At 43.8% G+C, this 20,269-nt stretch overlaps 1 protein-coding gene across 4 annotated transcripts in view; it reads right to left on the bottom strand.

The window, feature by feature from the left end:
* LOC118375190 (nuclear factor of activated T-cells, cytoplasmic 1-like) overlaps positions 1 to 15,431 on the bottom strand; it is a 65,937-nt gene extending 50,506 nt beyond the window's left edge. For 2 of the 4 annotated variants that reach the window (XM_035761691.2, XM_052505006.1), the window contains exons 1-5: positions 14,978 to 15,413; positions 11,282 to 12,323; positions 10,925 to 11,084; positions 1,439 to 1,641; positions 177 to 349 (exon numbers count right to left, since the gene is read on the bottom strand). In XM_035761691.2, the coding sequence (XP_035617584.1) occupies positions 177 to 349; positions 1,439 to 1,641; positions 10,925 to 11,084; positions 11,282 to 12,323; positions 14,978 to 14,996 (1,597 nt within the window). In that variant the 5' untranslated portion in view covers positions 14,997 to 15,413. Of the gene's footprint in view, positions 1 to 176; positions 350 to 1,438; positions 1,642 to 10,924; positions 11,085 to 11,281; positions 12,324 to 12,610; positions 12,683 to 14,977 lie in introns of all 4 variants that reach the window. The other 2 variants (XM_052505007.1, XM_052505008.1) reach the window with 2 other exon arrangements.
* Positions 15,432 to 20,269: the final 4,838 nt, after the last annotated feature.

Below are 20,269 nucleotides of genomic sequence, written 5' to 3' on the forward strand. Positions count from 1 at the left end.
CCTCATAGCACTTGATCTTTGTGGTGTGATTCCAGCCAGAAACCCATTAGATTAGCAGATCTGCTCAGATTTCTATCTAGCGCTTTGGTGCAATGTGTGCTTATCTACCAAAGTCAAAATGATCTGCCATGTTAAACCACCCCCACCCCCAGGCCTGATAGTGAAGGTGTACTCACAGCACTCCATGGGGTTGGATGCAGTCTGCAGGGACAATGTTCTTCCTGTGGATTGGTTGATGTGAACCCGGAACACCATCCTCACACGTGTGTTTTTACGCCCGATGTCTGTCTCGCCCTTCCGCAGCTCGATGTCCGAGTTGCGAAGTTTCAGGATGCCGGAGCAGTCAATTCTACATTAAACAGAAGAAACTTAGTTAAACCTTAGAGAGGCTCATAGACAAACACATTCGATAGACACCATCATTATTGAGATCTCAAATCATTATCCCTTCTACAGTTACCACATACATAGACACTCAGCTTATTAAGTTCTCTCTAGCACCACAAAGGGATTTCAGTATAGAATGACTATAGTCATCAGACAACAGTATTTCAGCAGAAGATTATCACACGTATCCCCAATGAAAGGTTTCCTGTGTACTCAGCAACTACTGCTTACAGGGCTAATCCCAACCATCCAGCAGCTCAAATGCTGTGAACGTTAATAGTTTCATAAATAGCTTTTTAATGGACCAAAAGAGAACACCCATGGGATACTGGTCTAACCTTGATCCCTCTACCAGCCAACCTATTGGCTGGAACTATGCTTTTTACAGAGTCTTCATCAGACACTTTATTAATATCTAATTTCTCACCCCCTCCCATCTATGCTGTGCACTCACTTCTAACATGTCAGACTTTTATGGCATTAGCCTTTCCAACCAAAGTTTTTCCATGGCTGTGCTCCTCGACGCTGCATTGCTTATAAAGGAGTTAATGTCAATTGTTTCACTAACTGAACACTCCCGAAATGTCTTTGTCAGACACAGGCAATCAGGTTGAGGCTAAGGATTCCCAGCTGGTTAGCCCTCCCTCCAGGCTCTGGTCAAAAGTAGTGCACTATATAGGGACTAGAATGCCATTTGGGACACAGATAAAGTCTCAGTCAGCTGTGCCAAGGGATCAACACAATGCAAATCTCAGGAGAAAAAGAGTGTTTGGCTTTTGAGTGTATTCGCTCATTGGTAACAAAAACATTGGAAGAGGGCTGTCACATGTTGAATGGATCTCTAATTGAGTCAAATTAAGATGTCAGCATTGGTGCCTTACACGCATGCACACACACACACTATACAGCTGGTACTGATCAGCCGTCATGGACAAAACTCTACAGATGTTCACTCATCATTTGAGTTGCTTGAGGAGGAGCTTAAATGTCTAACTGACTGCACAACAAAAAAAACAGACAAAGGCTAAAGAAATACACACACAGTACTCACATGGCGCGCATGTTGTTCTCGGGCAGTAGTGGAATCTCCAGCACCTTGGTGTTAGACTGCAGGGTCTCATGGCTGGGGGTGGAGACAGTCTTGCCAGTGATGCGGTGGACCTGGTAGAAGGCATGGGGCCGCAAGAGACGATCGTCTGCCGTTCCAATGAATAGCTGCAAGATCAGGGGCTCGGTCTCCATGTAGCCGTGGAGCTGGAAGGAAGACATATAATTACATTTAAAAAATGTATTGCCAATCAACAATGGTTGATAGGAATTTGTTCCTCCAGTACTTATGTCTAGTCAAAAACGAAGTACACACACACAACTGTTGACAACGGGTTAAAAAAACAGAAATACCTTTCAAACACAGTTTAATAATAATAATAATAATATATGCCATTTAGCAGACGCTTTTATCCAAAGCGACTTACAGTCATGTGTGCATACATTCTACGTATGGGTGGTCCCGGGAATCGAACCCACTACCCTGGCGTTACAAGCGCCATGCTCTACCAACTGAGCTACAGTGTAGATTTGGCCTTGTGTAATAGGGTTTTGTCCTGCTGAAACGTGAATTAAGCTCCTAGTGTCTGGTGGAAAGCAGACAACCTAATTTTCCTCCAGGATTTAGCCTGTGCATTAAGTTAATTTTTTTTATCCTAAAAAACTCCCTAGTCCTTAACAATTACAAGCATACCCATAACATGATGCAGCCACCACTATGCTTGAAAATATGGAGAGTGGTACTCAGTAATGTGTTGTATTCGATTTGCCCCAAACATAACACTTTGTATTCAAGACAACTTATTATTTGACATAAGTTTTCCACAAACTTATTTAGGCTTGCCATAAAGACATTTCAGCTTTTATATTTGGATTCATTTCAAAACATTTCTAAAAACAATTCCACTGACATTATGGGGTAGGCCAGTGACATTTTTTAATTTAAAAATAATAATAATCCATTTTAAATTCAGGCTGTAACAACAATTTAGAGAAAGTAAAGTGGTGTGAACACTTTCTGAAGTCTCAATTCTACTTAAGGGGCTCGCTCTCCCTTTCCTGTAGATACCTTATCTCCACCTCCTACCGCCAAAAGAACCAACAGCATGTACAACCAGTACAGTAGGTGGAAATACATTATTCAACACTCTGGCTTGTAGAGACTATTGCATCTTTTTAGGGCGACTTCAGTCAGACTGATAATCCACGGAGTAACCATGGTAACAGTATGTTTAGACAAGCCTAAATCCTGTTGTGGAAAATAAGCTTCAACCTCACTCATTTACATTTTTCTGAGGAATCTTTATCCAAGGCCAACAACCAATTCACATATTTACTCCATTAATATCAGTTCCTGTCTGTATTGATGAGCTGAGGCACAGCATGATCTTACAGTAAGTATCTCCATCACCAGGGTCCCACTGTCTGCCCAAGAGCCAGTTAACCAGCTGAGACAAACAACCCTGGTATTTCACTGACAGGACTAAGCCTGGGTTACAGTGTACTAAAGGTTACACTTACGTCCCAAATGGAATCCTATTCCCTACATAGTGCACTTCTTTTGACCAGAGCCCTTTTAGGCTCCCAAGTGACACAGTGGTCTAAGGCACTGCATCTCAGTGCTAGAGGCGTCACTATTGGCCCTGTTTCGATCTCGAGCTGTATCACAACCGGCCGTGATCGGGAGTCCCATAGGGCGGTGCACAATTGGCCCAGTGTTGTCCGGGTTTGGCCAGGGTAGGCCGTCATTGTAAATAAGAATGAGTTCTTAACTGACTTGCCTAGGTAAATAAAGGTTAAATAAAATAAAGTAGTGCACTACTGTATATAGGAAATAGAGGGCTACTTTTATTTATTTAATTATTCATTAATTTCATTATTTATTTAATTTTATTTAAATGTATTTAAAACAGGGAATCCCATGGAGACCAAGGCCTCTTTTTCAAAGGAGCCCTGCACAGAATCATACAAATTCACAATATTACAATTACACCGCAATAAAAGCACGCAATATTTACAAGCAATTTAAGAGGGGAAAAAATGAATGTAAAATGTATTAAATTGACATGTTGTGTCACTGGCCAACACACAATACTTAATGTCTAAGTGGAATTATGTTAAGAAATTTTACCAAATAATTTTAAAAAGCTGACATGCCATGAGTCAATAAGCCCCCCAAAATCATCCTTGAGCATGGTGAAGTTAATTACACTTTGAATGCTATCAATACAGCCAGTCACTACAAAGATACGAATCAAAATCACACATTTTATTCGTCATATTCGTCACAAATACAACAAGTGTAGTAGACCTCACAGTGAAATGCTTACTTTACAAGCCCTTAACCAACAATGCAGTTATAAAAAAAATTTTAAGTACAAAATAAAAGTAACAAATAATTAAAGAGCAGCAGTAAAATAACAATAGTGAGGCTATATACTCTGTACAAGTACAGAGTCAAAGTGTGGGGCACTGGTTAGTCGAGGTAATTGAGGTGATATGTACATGCAGGTAGAGTAAAAGTGACTATGCATAGATAATAAACAGAGTAGCAGCAGCGTAAAAGGGGGGGCAATGCAAATAGTCTGAGGTAGCCATGTTATTAGATGTTCAGGAGTCTTATGGCTTGGTGGTAGAAGCTGTTTTAGAAGCCTCTTGGACCTAGACTGGCACTCCGGTACCGCTTGCCTTGCGGTAGCAGAGAGAACAGTCTATGACTAAGGTGGCTGGAGTCCTTGACAATTTTTAGGGCCTTCCTCTGACACAGTCTGGTATAGAGGTCCTGGAAGGCAGGAAGCTTGGCCCCGGTGATGTAATGGGCCGTACGCATTACCCTCAGTACTGCCTTGCGGTCGGACGGCCGAGCAGTTGCCATACCAGGATGTGATGCAACCCATCAGGATGCGCTCGATGGAGCAGCTGTAGAACCTATTGAGGATCTGAGGACCCAAGCCAAATAGTATTGAAGAGGACACGACAAAACCTGTCTTGATCGGCTTGGACCATGTTAGTTTGTTGGCGATGTGGACGCCAGCCCCGTCAATGATAATGGGGGCGTGCTCAGTCCTCCTTTTCCTGTTGTGCACAATCATCTCCTTTGTCTTGATCACGTTGAGGGAGAGGTTGTTGTCCGCTCCTCCCTATAGGCTGTCTTGTCATTGTCGGTGATCAGGCCTACCACTGTTGTGTCATCGGCAAACTTAATGATGGTGTTAGAGTCCTGCCTGGCTATGCAGTCATGAGTGAACAGGGAGTACAGGAAGGGACTGAGCACGCACCCGAGGGGCCCCCGCGTTGAGGATCAGCGTTGTTACCTACCCTTGCCCCCTAGGGGCTGCCCGTCAAGAAGTCCAGGGTCCAGCTGTAGAGGGAGGTGTTTAGTCCAGGGTCCTTAGCTTAGTGATGAGCTTTGAGGGCACTATGGTGTTGAACGCTGAGCTGTTGTCAGTGAATAGCATTCTCACATAGATGTCCCCTTTGTCCAGGTGTGAAAGGGCAGTGTGGAGCGCAATAGAGATTGCATCATCTGTGGATCAGTTTGGGCGGTATGCAAATTGGAATGGGTCTATGGTATCCGGGATGATGCTGCTGATGTGAGTGCTATAGGTCAGTCATCATTCAGGCAGGTTACCTTAGTGTTCTTGGGAACAGGGACTATGGTGGTCTGATTGAAACATGTTGGTATTACAGACTCAGACAGGGAGTGGTTGAAAAGGACAGTGAAGACACTTGCCAGATGGTCAGCTCATGCTTGGAGTACACGTCCTAGAAATCTGTCTGACCCTGCGGCCTTGTGAATGTTGACCTGTTTAAAGGTCTTACTCACATCTGCTGCGGAGAGCGTGATCACACAATTGTCCGGAACAGCTGATGCTCTCATGCATGTTTCATTGTTACTTGCCTCAAAGCGAGCATGGAAGTAATTTAGCTCATCTGGTAGGCTTGTGTCACTGGGCAGCTCGTGGCTGTGCTTCCCTTTGTAGTCTGTAATTGTTTGCAAGCCCTGCCACATCCGACGAGGGTCGGAGCTGGTGTAGTACATTTTCGATCTTAGTCCTGTATGGACTTCTGGGTTGGAGTCCCGCTTATTGAAAGTGGCAGCTCTACCCTTTAGCTCAGTGCGGATGTTGCCTGTAACTCATTGCTTCTGGTTGGGGTATGTACAGTCACTGTGGGGAGGACATCATCGATGCACTTATTGATGAAGCCACTGACTTATGTGGTGTACTCCTCAATGCCATCAGAAGATTCCCGAAACATATTCCAGTCTGTGCTAGCAAAACAGTCCTGTAGCTTAGCATCTGCTTCATCTGACCACTTTTTATTGACCGAGTCACTGGTGCTTCCTGTTTCATTTTTGCCTGTAAGCAGAAATCAGGAGGATAGAATTATGGTCAGATTTGCCAAATGGGGAGCTTTGTACGAGTCTCTTCTGTGTGGAGTAAAGGTGGTCTAGAGTTTTTTTCCCCCCTCTGGTTGCACATTTAACATTCCGATTGAAATTAGGTGAAACAGATGTTTCCCTGCATTAAAGTCCCCGGCCACTAGCAGCGCCACCTGTGGATGAGTGTTTTCCTGTTTACTTATGGCAGTATACAGCTCATTAAGTGCAGCCTTAGTGCCAGCATTGGTCTGTGGTGGTATGTAGGCAGCTATGAAAAATACAGATTAAAACTCTCGAGGTAGAGACAGTATCTCACAAGCAGTAGACCACACTACCTCAGACGAGCAAAACCTCAAGAATTCCTTGGATATCGTGCACCAGCTGTTGTTTATCGATATTCATTGACCACTACCCCTTGTGGCTGCTGTTCTGCCGATACAGTGTGTAACCCGCCAGCTGTATGTTATTAAATGTCATCGTTCAACCAAGACTAGGTGAAACATAAGATATTACAGTTTTTAATGTCCCGTTGGTAGGATATATGTGCTTTTAGTTCGTCCAAATTATTATCCATCGATTGTACATTGGCCAATAGTACGGATGACAAAGGCAGATAAACCTCTCGTCGCCTGATCTTCACAATGCACCCAGATCTCCTTCTGCGAAATCACCATCTTTCTCCTGCTCAAGATGGGGATGAGGGCCTGTTGGGATGTCTGGAGTAAATCTCTCTCATTAAATAAAATACTTTGTACAATTCAAGGTGAGTAACTTTTCAGTCATAAGAGATGGTAGCATTATCCCATTTCTGTTAGTCACAGGTCTGTGGAGCTTTTTCAGTTTGTCGCAGTTGATGAATCTTATGTTCATACAAATATTACATAAGTTTGCTGAAAATAAACGCAATTGAGAGTGAGAGGATGTTTCTTTTTTTGCTGGGTTCATTTCACATATACACATACTGTATATAGCCACCCATGTTCAGTCAGTCACACCTGAAGATGTTGTAATCAGCAATGTCAATGTCCTTATCCAGAATCGAGCCATTTAGCCAAGCTCATGCACCCAGATATCAAGAAGGTTGATCTTTGACATTAAAATGTGTTTGTTTATACGTGATAGCCCAAGCCCTCTACCTGATTTGAAAACAGCGGGGTATCCATATTTATTTCATTTTTTTATTTCACCTTTATTTAACAAGGTAGGCTAGTTGAGAACAGGTTCTCATTAACAACTGCGACCTGGCCAAGATAAAGCAAAGCACTGCGACACAAACAACACACAGAGTTACACATGGAATAAACAAACATACTCAATAACACAATAGGTGAAAAAAGTATATATACACAGTGTGTGCAAATGAGCTAAGATAAAGGGAGGTAAAGGCAATAAAAAAGCCATAGTGGCGAAATAAGTAAAATGTTGCAATTAAACACTGGAGTGATAGATGTGCAGAAGATGAATGTGCAAGTAGAGATACTGGGTACAAAGGAGAACAAAACAAAAAAATCAGTATTCGGATGAGGTAGTTGGATGGGCTATTTGCAGATGGGCTATGTACAGGTGCAGTGACCTGTGAGCTGCTCTGTCAGCTGATGCTTAACGTTAGTGACGGAGATATGAGTCTCCAGCTTCAGTGATTTTTGCAATTCGTTCCAGTCATTGGCTGCAGAGAACTGGAAGGAAAGGTGGCCAAATGAGGAAATGGCTTTGGGGGTGACCAGTGAAATATACCTGCTGGAGCGCGTGCTACGGGTGGGTGCTGCTATGGTGACCAGTGAGCTGAGATAAGGTGGGGCTTTACCTAGCAAAGACTTATAGATGACCTGGAGCCAGTGGGTTTGGTGACGAATATGAGCGGGGGCCATCCAACGAGAGCATACAGGTCGCAGTGGTGGGTAGTATATGGGGCTTTGGTGACAAAAAAGATGGCACGGTGATAGACTGCATCCAATTTGCTGAGTTGAGTGTTGGAGGCTATTTTGTAAATGACATCGCCGAAGTCAAGGATCGGTAGGATTGTCAGTTTTACGAGGGTATGTTTGGCAGCATGAGTGAAGGATGCTTTTTTTTGCAAAAGGAAGCCTAATCTAGATTTTAACTATGAATTGGAGATGTGTAATGTGTCTGGAAGGAGAGTTTACAGTCTAACCAGACACTTAGAATATGTGAACATCTATAAATACCTAAGTCAGAACTGTCCAGAGTAGTGATGCTAGACGGACTTTAGTGTCCCAGAACTTTTGGGAGTTTGTGCTGCAAGATGCAAATTTCTGTTTGAAAAAGCTAGCCTTCGCTTTCCTAACTGCCTGGGTATGTTGGTTCCTAACTTCCCTGAAAAGTTTCATATCGAGGGAGTTATTCGATGTTAATGCAGTACGCCACAGGATGATTTTGTGCCGGTCAAGGGCAGTCAGGTCTGGAATGAACCACAGGCTGTATCTGTTACTGGTTCTACAATTGAATGGGGCATGCCTATTTAAGATACTCTACTGAGGGAATAAGGTCAATATCCTTCCAGGATACCCAGGCCAGGTCGATTAGAAAGGCCTGCTCTCTGTGTTTTAGGGAGCATTTGACAGTGATGAGGGGTGGTCATTTAACCGCAGACCCATTACGGACGCAAGCAATGAGGCAATGATTGCTGAGATCCTGGTTAAAGACAGCAGAGGTGTGTTTGTAGGGCAGGTTGGTTTGGATGATATCTACGGGGGTGCCTGTGTTTACAGATTTGGGGTTGCACCTGGTAGGTTCAGTTTAGGTCACCTAACAGCATGAGCTCTGAAGATGGATGGGGGGCAATCAATTCACATATGGTGTCCAGGGCACAACTGGGGGCAGAAGGTGGTCTATAGCAAGCGGCAATGGTGAGAGACTTGTTTCTGGAAAGGTGGCTTTTTAAAAGTAGAAGCTTGAATTGTTTGGATAGTAGACCTGGATAGTAAGACAGAACTCTGCCCCCTTTGGCAGTTCTATCTTGTCGGAAAATATGTGTTCCATTACCTATTGTTGGTAGAGGCCCGGAAATGAGAACCGGCTTGTCTGTGTGAGCATTCAGGTGCTTCTCCATCACAGCAGTGCTCCAAGGGTCCTTGATTCTGCAACCACCACATGTTATAGGGAGCTATGGACCTTCCTAAAACCTCCATCACTGGAGGATGTGGAGAGGGTCGCTAACTAGGCTTAGGTTGGGAAAGCAATAAGCAAAACATGTCATCCCCAGAGCCTGCAAACGCTCTGTATATTTGTGTACGGAAAGGGGTTGCTGCCTAGCAATGCTGTTTATTTAGGCTGTAGGGAGTGTGTGATGGAGTTAGAGGTAGATCGTTTTGGCACTGACAGTGCAGTCTCCCCTCCCTCGATCGTATTATCACCCACTAGAGGAATGTCAAGACTCTGGCCGCTCATGGCACCAGAGAGGGGGGAAAATAAGGAGAGAGGGAAGAGGGCAACCCTCTATCTCTCTCCACCCCTCCAGCTCCAAGGGATGGTTACACAATACACATCCTCATTTACAGTATTATCTTTGGCCAGTTCTAGATATTTTCACTCACTATATTTTACATCACTTAATGATTTTCGCCATAAACAGATCATTACTCTGTCTGCCATCTGCAAAATGGCGCATGTGACTTGCAGCAGCAGCCGTGGCATTCGAAAAGAACAGAAAGCTGTGCTCGACAAGGAGGGAACTGAAGCAGCTTCCAGAACAAACTCTGCACAATTTGGTCAAGGTTTGACTCATAGGCCAGCGAGAAGAACCAGTCAGCCAGTGTCCACAGCCCACAGAGTAGTGTACCATGTAATCAGGAAGATACACTTTTAGAAAAAGAGGTTATATTTAGAACGTAAAAGGGTTCTTCGGCTGTCCCCATAGGAGAACCTTTTTTGGTTTCAGGTAGAACCCGTTTGGGTTCCAAGTAAAAACCCTTTCCACAGTGGGTTCTATATGGAACATAAAACGGTTCTACCTGCAACCAAAAAGTGTTATCCTATGGGGACAGCCGAAGAACCCTTTTGGAACCATTTTTTCTAAGAGTGTATGGAGATTGAGCGGCCTTGTCTGAGGTTTCCTCTAACATCTCCATCAGACTGCCAGAAACGTGTGGTTTGAGCCTGGCCTCGTCAGGCTGTCTCCATAGGACGCCACTGTGGATGATGTCAGCATTACAGACGGGAACTTTCCTAAACAAAGGGAAGTCTGTGTGTTTGGTCAGAAGCTGGGGGAGGGAGGGAAGAGGAGGTGGAGGTTTTCAAAAGAGCACACTCTCCATTTCATGATGAGAGTAACCTAGACCCCATGTCATTAAAACATTAGCACCTAACCACAGAGAAAAACTACCCAGCACAGATGTGCATGCTGGTGTTTAGACACATGGGATTGTTCAATATACTTAGCTAGCTACGTTCCCAGGTTCCCATTCAGCCCCACTGTAGCCTACTGGTTGGAGTCTCAGGGTGGTCGCAAACGTTGGGGTGTCACCGCACAAGAATATGTGAGATGTTCAACTGTGTAGATACTGTACCACTCTACACATTCTAACTTTGCCTGCAGACACCTTTGATGACTTACTTTCCCTTCTCACAGTAGATTCTGTGGTTTATTCAGAAGTTGAAGTCAAGTCAGTGATGTGGTGAAATGATTGGGCCTTGTAGTCCAAGAATTACTATTACTCAATACTTCTTCTGATTCGACCACCAAAGTCACTGTGGTTTAATCTCATGACTAAGCTTTACTGGTCACATTACCTCGCTTTGCAACTGTCTGCCTGCCCTTGAGACATAATGGAAAAGTTTGAGTCACCCTCGTCTGGACAGGAACTGACTGAGCGGAATGGTCTGTCTAATAGCATACCTATGGTATTTCATTCAGAACTATGACGTCTTTCGAATAACATTATAGACTTGAAATCATTTTTTTTTTATGTAAAAAACACATACCCACTAACCTATGTCAGCGCTGGAGATATAAATAAGTTGGAGAGAAAGTGATCGTAGAAATAAGTTGGAGAAAGTGGTAAGCCGAGAAGTGATAGGGCTAATGGTATTACATGTAGACTACTCTATTTTACAGTACGGTATGTTAGTATAAGGAGGACAGCAGACCTGCACCACAGGGTGTCCTCCTGCCAGAGCCTTGACTGCCCCTCTGCTCCCTTCAGTCTCGTAGTGGGCACGGTGGTGAGATTTGGGCTGCACCTCGATCTGCAAGCTGTATGGCCCGGAGCTGGATGGCAGCTGCCAGTCAAGGGCTGGCAGAGATGGGCTAAGATGGAGAAGGTATATTTAAAGTTTGCTATGTAACAAGACACAACTGCAGATTGTCAGTGCTTTGCTGGGATGTTTCCTCATAATGGATATTTCTGAATTGACTTATATTGACCTCAATAAAGTTTAGCTCTCTGGAGCTGTCAACCTTATAATGAATATTATTTCAGTCAGTCAAAGTCTTCTTCAGCTTACCTGACATATTGCTTTGGCTTGGACCATGAGTATGGGTGCGATGGCACATCCAGTAACCCCCCACAGTAGTTCTCCTTCTTTAAGGGCAGGCAGGAGGAGGAGTACTCATCCTGACAAAGCTCCCCAGGGCTGAGCTCCTCTCGTCCAGGCTCGACCTTCAGGCAAACTGCCCCAGGCTCCAGGCTGGTCTTCCGGGCCTTCAGAGGGATGCCCTCACCCAGGTCTGCCACACCGTCTGTGGTCAGAGCATTGATGGCTTCAACTATGGCTGAGTTGGTGTACTGGTTGGTGTTGTTAGGCATCCAGGACTCATCTGTGACACTGAGGCGTGGGGAGATGTGAGGGGAAGGCCCAGGGGAGTGGTTGGGGGAGTAGGGGGGCTTGGAGGTTGTGGTTCTGTTGAAGCTGTATTTTCTCTTCCCACCACAAGGGGAGTTGGGCCTGGAGCCTCGCTGGCCCACCCAGCTGTCATCCATGACACTAGAAAGGGGGGAGGTAGAGGGGGAGTTATGTGAGGAGCCCGCATGGGTGCAAGCTTCACCCGGCAGGGCGAGAGAGGAGGAGCCCTTGGGCGAGACGCAGGGCGACTGCCAGGGTGAGTTCTGGGGTGAGTTTTCGTAGTTGTAGGAGAAGTTCGACTCGTAGGACGAGGCCTCGGAGTGACAGCTGCGTGACGACACACTGCTGGCCGGGCTGAGGCAGCTGGGGTCACGGTAGCCATCTGCGTTGGGCAACGTCAGGGTCACAATGGAGTTGACCCGTTTAGGTACAGGAAGGTTGTTGCTCTCTTCCACCTCCTCCTCAGGAAACTGCCCATAGGCTGTGATCTCAATACGAGGGCTCTCGAGGACCGGGCCCTCGGTTGGATGGATGCTACGGGATGAGTAGTAACCCACTGTCCTCATGTCGTACTGGGCACTGTAGCTGGGAGGCTGGCTGATGGACACTGAGATGGTGGGGCCAGACTGGAGACTGTGGTACTGGGAGGGCAGGCAGGATTTGCCCAGGGAGAGACTGATGTTGGGGGTGTGGCTGTATGCATCTGAAAAGCAAATACATAGAATGAGTTAGAATTAGGGTCCATACATACTCTCATTGGCTCACACACTGAAAGACATACTGTAGTTGCCAGTTAATTACAAAGAAAGCTGCTGTGATGGTGTTGCTCATGATGTTTGTTTGCATGACTAAAGGTGCAATCTGTACCCAACAGGGGAGGTTCAAGATGCCAGCTCCCTTACTGGGTATGAGGGCATAAGAGCCAGACTGACTACCCATGTGGCACAGACAGAGGAGAATGGGGGAAGAGGTGGTTAAGGGTACACGGACCTGAGTAATCTTACTAGTCAGCTCTTAAGACCAGTCCAGTCTCAGACAGCATGCAGTCGCCAGAGCTCCTGTCTGCTGTGAATTAAGAGACTACTGAGGCAACCATAAAGACATGACATCAGTGCACCACCACATGACTCCCACAACATAATCACAATGTAATAACCTTAACATCACAGTGGTGTCACAGCTTTGCAATGTTTCCATGTCAATTCTTACTGGATTGCATAGAAGATGCCATTTTACCAACGAGAACCACTGGTAGTTGTGTGCGCTCTCTGACTGAATTGTATTAAATCTAGACTTACACACTGAAACACTGTACATTCTGGGTCAATTTCTCTTCAAATGTTTACTTATGCAAGAAAAGACAGAGGCATGGATTACCAATTTCAGTAAACCATCCTGAATGAGAGCTTTTGTGCCACCGCTGCCACGCCCACCACTCCCTACTCATAGGAGGGGTGCCTCATAACGTAATGTAGCTCTCATAATAAAGACCCATGTGTTTCAAAGTTCATCATTCCTTAAGGCAATATAAACATATCCCCAATATGTACAGTATAAACCATTTTTCCCCTCAATACATACAATTTTATTAATGGGTACTATATAATATAAACCTTTTGATGAAACCAAATAATTATTTCATAACGTAAGTAGCTACCATGGATATATACTGAACAAAAATATACATGCAACATGTGAAGTGTTGGTCCCATGTTTCATGAGCTGAAATAAAAGATCCATGATTTATTTTTCACACAAAAAAATATTACTTAGCTCAAATTGTGCACACATTTATTTACATCCCTGTTAGTGAGCATTTCTCCTTTGCCAAGATAATCCATCCATCTGACAGGTGATGATTGTCAAGAATCTGATTAAACAGCATGATCATTACACAGGTACACCTTGTGTTGGGGACAACAAAACACCACTTCAAAATGTGCAGTCTCACAACACAATGCCACAGATGTTGAGGGAGTGTGCAATTGGCATGCTGACTGCAGGTATGTCTACCAGAGCTTTTGCCAGATAATGGCATGTTAATTTCTTTACCATAAACCGCCTCCAACTTAATTTTAGAAAATTTGGCAGTTCGTCCAACCGGCCTCATAACCGCAGACCACATGTAACCATGCCAGCCAAGGACCTCCACATCCAGCTTCTTCACCTGCGGGATCATCTTAGACCAGCCACCCAGGCAGCAGATGAAACAGTGGGTTAGCACAATCAAAGAATTTCCACACAAACTGTCAGAAACCGTCTCAGGGAAGCTCATCTGCATGCTTGTTGTCCTCACCAGGGTCTTGACCTGACTGCAGTTCGGTGTCTTAACCCACTTCAGTGGGCAAATGCTCACCTTCAGTGGCCACTGGCAAGCTGGAGAAGTGTGCTCTTCATGGATGAACCCCGGTTTCAACTGTACCGGGCAGATGGCAGTATGGGGTCATGTGGGCCAGCAATTTGCTGATGCCAACATTGTCAAGAGTGCCCAATGTTGTGGGTGGGGTTATGGTATGGGCAGGAATGAGATACGGACAACAATCACAATTGCATTTTATTGATGGCAATTTGAATGCACTGAGATACCGTGAAGGGATCCTGAGGCCCATTGTTGTACCATTTATCCACCGCTATCACCTCATGTTTCAGCATGATAATGCACGGCCCCATGCCGCAAGGATCTGTACACAATTCCTGGAAGCTGAAAATGTCCCAGTTCTTCCATGGCCTGCATTCTCACCAGACATATCACCCATTGAACATGTTTGGGATGGTCTGGTTCGACGAGTACTACAGCGTGTTCCAGTTCCTGACAATGTCCAGCAACTTTGCACAGCCATTGAAGAGGAGTGGGTGAACATTCCACAGGCCACAATCAACAGCCTGATCAGCTCTATGTGAAAGAGACACTGACTGGTTTTCTGATCCATGCTCCTACCTATTTTTTAAATTCAATTTCAATTCACATTCATTTATTGTCAGTCATGTGATATCCACAGATGAGGACCTAATGAATTTATTCCAATAGACTGATTTACTTATATGAACTATAACTTGAAATTGTTGTGTTGCGTTTATATTTTTGGTCGGGTAAATTAAGCTCTCATTATTGTTAGTATATCCTATAATCATCTCAGTATTCAGTAGGCTTCTACATTGTCATACATTTATAATAGTAGGCCATCGAAACAGAGGAGAAACCCATTCAGACACCCGAAGAGAAAGTGCACCACTAGACAAGACAGGCAGCTATCCAACACGCAAAATCATCCATGTCGATGGATTTATCGTTTATGAATGCAATATTACTCTAAAACGCAGTCTGACATTCAAAAGTAAAGGGAAGAGCCTACTCACCCTCTTCAGCAGATTTCATTTTTTTCCTACAGACGAGGTAACCGCACGTCCGAAATCGAACTTTGAAGACAGCTGCAGGTCTGCGTTATCCAATAGCCATAAAGCTTCGCTTTAGGACTCTAATGATGATGTTGAGGCGCTCTCGCTATATTCTAACAAAACTTCGAAACTATTGCAAATCTGTTTCATGAAAAAGAAACAATTAATGTAGATTATTTTAAAAGCGACTCAAAGAAAAATACAAATCGTATCTGCAGAGTGAAACACTTTTGGATACAATTGGATAGAGCAAAGAAATCAAAACGCAGGGACGGGATTCAATGTGTGATTCCCATGGAGAGTAAATATTATTTGAGCGACTGATTTGTGATACCTGATTGATTTTGTGGAAGGGGATCCTAGCTGGTCTGGCCATGTGTGACGCACTGCTTGGTTGCAGAGAGCTCCTTGGCGAATATAAACCCGGGGATCACCTTCAGCGCAAGCGCGCCGCCCCTTGGACAGTGACGCATCTCCATGTCTGACCAGCAGATACGTTTCATTGAGATTCACTTCACTCACTGGGTTTTCAGCTACTTCCATACGTGGTTGATTAGCTGGGCTGGCAGCGACAGTTGCTGTTCAGAGAGCGCTACAGGCTAGTGGAAAATGAAATGCAATATTTACATGTAAAGAGCATGAGAAGGAAGATCAGATAATGGATATGCCATTTGTATTTGTATTTTTTTGGGGATCCCTATTACTCTTCCTGGGGTTCAAACACATCAAGGCCTATCAAAAAAATAATATTTACAAAAAAATAATAATCTAAAAATTAAAACTTCCTGGAGTATCCTTAGGGGTTCTTCAAATTTAAACTGTGGGGGGACCCCTAAATGTTCTTCAAATAACCCCTTTTAACAGCTCCTCAAGGAACCTTTTGAATAACCTTTTGGGGAACATTTTTACTACCCCCTCCCCTTTTATTATTAATAATAATATGCATAACAATAACACACTATTTCAGTTGTCTGTGTTTATTATGATTTTAGTGACAAAGCAGAATTAAAAAACTAATTTGAGGTAAACACCGAGCAGAGCCCCAAGTCCAATGTGTATATCCTCTGACATGTTGATGTTAATGTGTTGATGTTCTCCGTATCCATAGACAGAATTATTTTTTGGGTGCATGGTGATCAAACAGCTTTCCTGTGTTATTCAGTGTAGATAGGGTGAAGTCTGAACCAAAAAAATAGTACTTACACAGATGATCAACAAAACATGCACACAATAGTATTCATACCTTGGTTAATGTGGTAAATGTGAATAATGTAGAAGCCTATGGGATGAGCAGCAGTTTAAGGCACTGCATCTCAGTGTTAGAAGTGTCACTACAGACCCTGGTTCGATTCCAGGCTGTATCACAACTGGCCATGACTGGGAGTCTCATAGGGCGGTGCACAATTGGCCCAGCATCGTCCGGGTTAGGGTTTGGCCGGGGTAGGCCATCATTGTAAATAAGAATTTGTTCTTATCTGACTTGCCTAGTTAAATAAAGGTTTAATAAAAAATGTAATAAATACAGTACCGGTCAAACGTTTTAGAACATCTACTCGTTATCTGGGTTTTTCCAAAATAGGGTTACGTTTTTAAAATATATTTTACATTTGAGATTCTTCAAGTAGCTACCCTTTGGCTAGATGATAGCTTTGCACACTCTTGGCATTCTCTTAACCAGCTTCATGAGGTAGTCACCTGGAATGCATTTAAATTAACAGGTGTGTCACGGACGTCGTCGTGGAAATGACCGGACCAAGGTACAGCGTGGTGAGCGTACATTTTCCTTTATTTATATAAATGTCACCAACAAAACAAGAAACAAAGAAACTACCGTGAAGCTTAGTAGGGCTATAGTGCCACTAACAAAGTCAACTACCCACAAAATACAAAGGAAAAAAGGCTGCCTAAGTGTGATTCCCAGTCAGAGACAACGATAGACAGCTGTCCCTGATTGAGAACCATACCCGGCTAAAACATAGAAACAGAAAACATATACATAAAGAAACTAGAATGCCCACCCTAGTCACACCCTGGCATACCCAAAATAGAGAATAAAAGCCTCTCTATGGCCAGGGCGTGACAAGGTGAGCCTTCATAAAAGTTCATTTGTGGAATTTCTTTCCTTTGTAATGTGTTTGAGCCAATCAGTTGTGTTGTGACAAGGTAGGAGGGGTTTACAGAAGATAGCCCTCTTTGGCAAAAGACCAAGTCCATATTATGTTAAGAACAGCTCAAATAAGCAAAGAGAAACTACAGTTCATCATTAGTTTAAGACGTGAAGTTCAGTCAATACGGAACATTTCAAGAACTCTGAAAGTTTTTTCAATTGCAGTTACAAAAACCATCAAGCGCTATGATGAAACTGCCGCTCATGAGGACTGCCACAGGATTGGAAGACCCACCTCAACCAAATTGAGATGGTTTGGGATGATTCGGGCCGCATAGTGAAGGAAAAGCAGCCAACAAGTGCTCAGCATATGTGGGAATTCCTTCAAGACTGTTGGAAATGCATTCCAGGTGAAGCTAGCTGAGAGAATACCAAGAGTGTGCAAAGCTATCATAGAGGCAAAGGGTGGCTTTTTGAAGAACCTCAAATATAAAATATATTTTGATTTGTTTAACACTTTTTTGGTTACTACATGATTCCATATGTGTTATTTCATAGTTTTGATGTCTTCACTATTATTCTACAATGTAAAAAATAAAGAAAAACCCTTGAATGAGTAGGTGTTCTAAAACTTTTGACCGGTAGGGTAAATTCACTGAAGAGGTAAGGGAGGAGGATGGTAAATCTGATCTGCATTACATACCAATACCAATTTGTATGCCTCCTTGTCTTTATACCTGCAGCCACATACACAAATGTGAGCAGATCTGTCATCTGCACCAATAAAGCTAGCCTTCAACATATTCTTACCTCTTTGTTGAATGATATCCATTGAATTGTGTCCATTTTCTGTTTTAGAAAGTTTCGCACAAATATGAAAAGATAGATGGTGTCATCAGAAAACAATATAAATGGAGATCATACAAGGGACAAACCTTACCTTAAATTGAGGAGATCTTTACATTGTTCAATTAAGTGCCTGCCCCTGCTGTCCTTTCAAATCCAAATGTTTCAGTTGGGAAATTAAGTTCCTGCAAGTACCCACACCAACTAACGAGGTTCCTCGGTGAATTCCACCTCATATGGGTTCTTGTAAGAATATTTTGTGGGCAATTGTCAGTGCCAAACACCCTAAAGGTTCGGTGAAGATCTTTGAGGGTCTAAGAAGAACCCTTGTTGAACCCCTAATTTTTGAGTGTATAACATCATTACACCACTACATATCTGCCTGTGTGTGTGTCTCTTTACAGTCTGCATCGTTCCATGAGGTGTAGTTTTATCTGGGGGGTTTAATATAATTTTACTGCTTGCCTGAGTTACTTAATGTGGAATAGAGTTCCATATAGTAATGGCTCTGTGTACAGTCGTGGCCAATAGTTTTGAGAATGACACAAATATTAATTACCACAAAGTTTGCTGCTTCAGTGTCTATATATTTGTGTCAGATGTTACTATGGAATACTGAAGTATAATTACAAGTATTTCATAAGTGTCAAAGGCTTTTATTGACAATTACATGAAGTTGATGCAAAGAGTCAATATTTCCTGTGTTTACCCTTCTTTTTTAAGACCTCTGCAATCAGCCCTGGCATGCTGTCAATTAATTTCTGGGCCACATCCTGACTGATGGCAGCCCATTGTTACTTAAACAATGCTTGGAGTTTGTCAGAATTTGTGGGTTTTTGTTTGTCCACCCTCCCTCTTGAGGATTGACCACAAATTCTCAATGGGATTAAGGTCTAGGGAGTATTCTGGCCATGGAAGCAAAATATCTATGTTTTGTTCCCAAGCCACTTAGTTATCACTTTTGCCTTATGGCAAGGTGCTCCATCATGCTGGAAAAGGCATTGTTCGTCACCAAACTGTTCCTGGATGGTTGGGAGAAGTTGCTCTCGGAAGATGTGTTGGTACCATTCTTTATTCATCGCTGTGTTCTTAGGCAAAATGGTGAGTGAGCCCGCTCCCTTGGCTGAGAAGCAACCCCACACTTGAATAGTCTCAGGATGCTTTACTGTTGGCATGACACAGAACCGATGGTAGCGCTCACCTTGTCTTCTCCAGACAAGCTTTTTGCCCCAAACAATCGGAAAGGGGATTCATCAGAGAAAATGACTTTACCCCAGTCCTCAGCAGTCCAATCCCTGTACCTTTTGCAGAATATCAGTCTGTCACTGATGTTTTTTTCTGGAGAGAAGTGGCTTCTTTCCTGCCCTTCTTGACACCAGGCCATCCTCAAAAAGTATTTGTCTCACTTCCTGAGCAAGCTCTGTACTGGTGGTGCCCCGATCCAGCAGCTGAATCAACTTTCGGAGATGGTCCTGGTGCTTGCTGGACTTTCTTGGGTGCCCTGAAGCCTTCTTCATAACAATTGAAAATGTGTTCTGGTTTTGGGGACTGTGAAGAGACCCTTGTTGACATGTCTTGTGGGGTATGCATGGGTGTCTGAGCTGTGTGCTAGTCATTTAAACAGACAGCTTGTTGCTTTCAACATGTCAATGCTTATCACAAGGACAAGTAGTGATGATGTCAATCTCTCCTCTACTTTGACCCAGGAGAGCATGATATGCATGTAATTTATGTTAGCTCTTTGTGTACATTTAAGGGCCAGCCGTGCACCACCCACACTCCATCCTCCCTACCACTCAGCCTTCCTGTCTCCCATCATCAATGTGCTCCTTTTGTCTCTGGCCTTGTAACAGAGTCCCCCAGTCTGTTTCCTGTTGTGTGTGGCAGTTGCCAGGTAACGAAGGCAGGCCTCATGTGGGGATGGAGTTTCCTAAAGCAGCGATTCCTCCAAGGCTGAGAGAGCACTCATAGTGAGTGGGGTTCAGCTTATAGGGCTAATGGGCCCCAAAGCCAGCATGAAGCCCAGACACAACACTGACCAACAGTTCGCTAACGTGGCACCAAACACAATCTCCACTAAACACAGAGCATGCGTGAGCATTTTATTATGTGTTTGCAGATCTTCCTTGAGCACAGAGTATAGTGGAAATACTGTGGAGACATCTTTAAACCAGAAGCCTGGCCATTACGGCTGGTCATTTCATTTGCATTGGTCACTCCTACTTAAGCAGGGTGCACTGGAATTCCAGAACAAACCCAGTCAAATGTAATTAGGCTAGAGAAGCCGTTTGGCCATTTAT

This window comes from Oncorhynchus keta, unplaced genomic scaffold (assembly GCF_023373465.1).
Source record: "Oncorhynchus keta strain PuntledgeMale-10-30-2019 unplaced genomic scaffold, Oket_V2 Un_contig_2186_pilon_pilon, whole genome shotgun sequence".
NCBI classification, from domain to species: domain Eukaryota; kingdom Metazoa; phylum Chordata; class Actinopteri; order Salmoniformes; family Salmonidae; genus Oncorhynchus; species Oncorhynchus keta.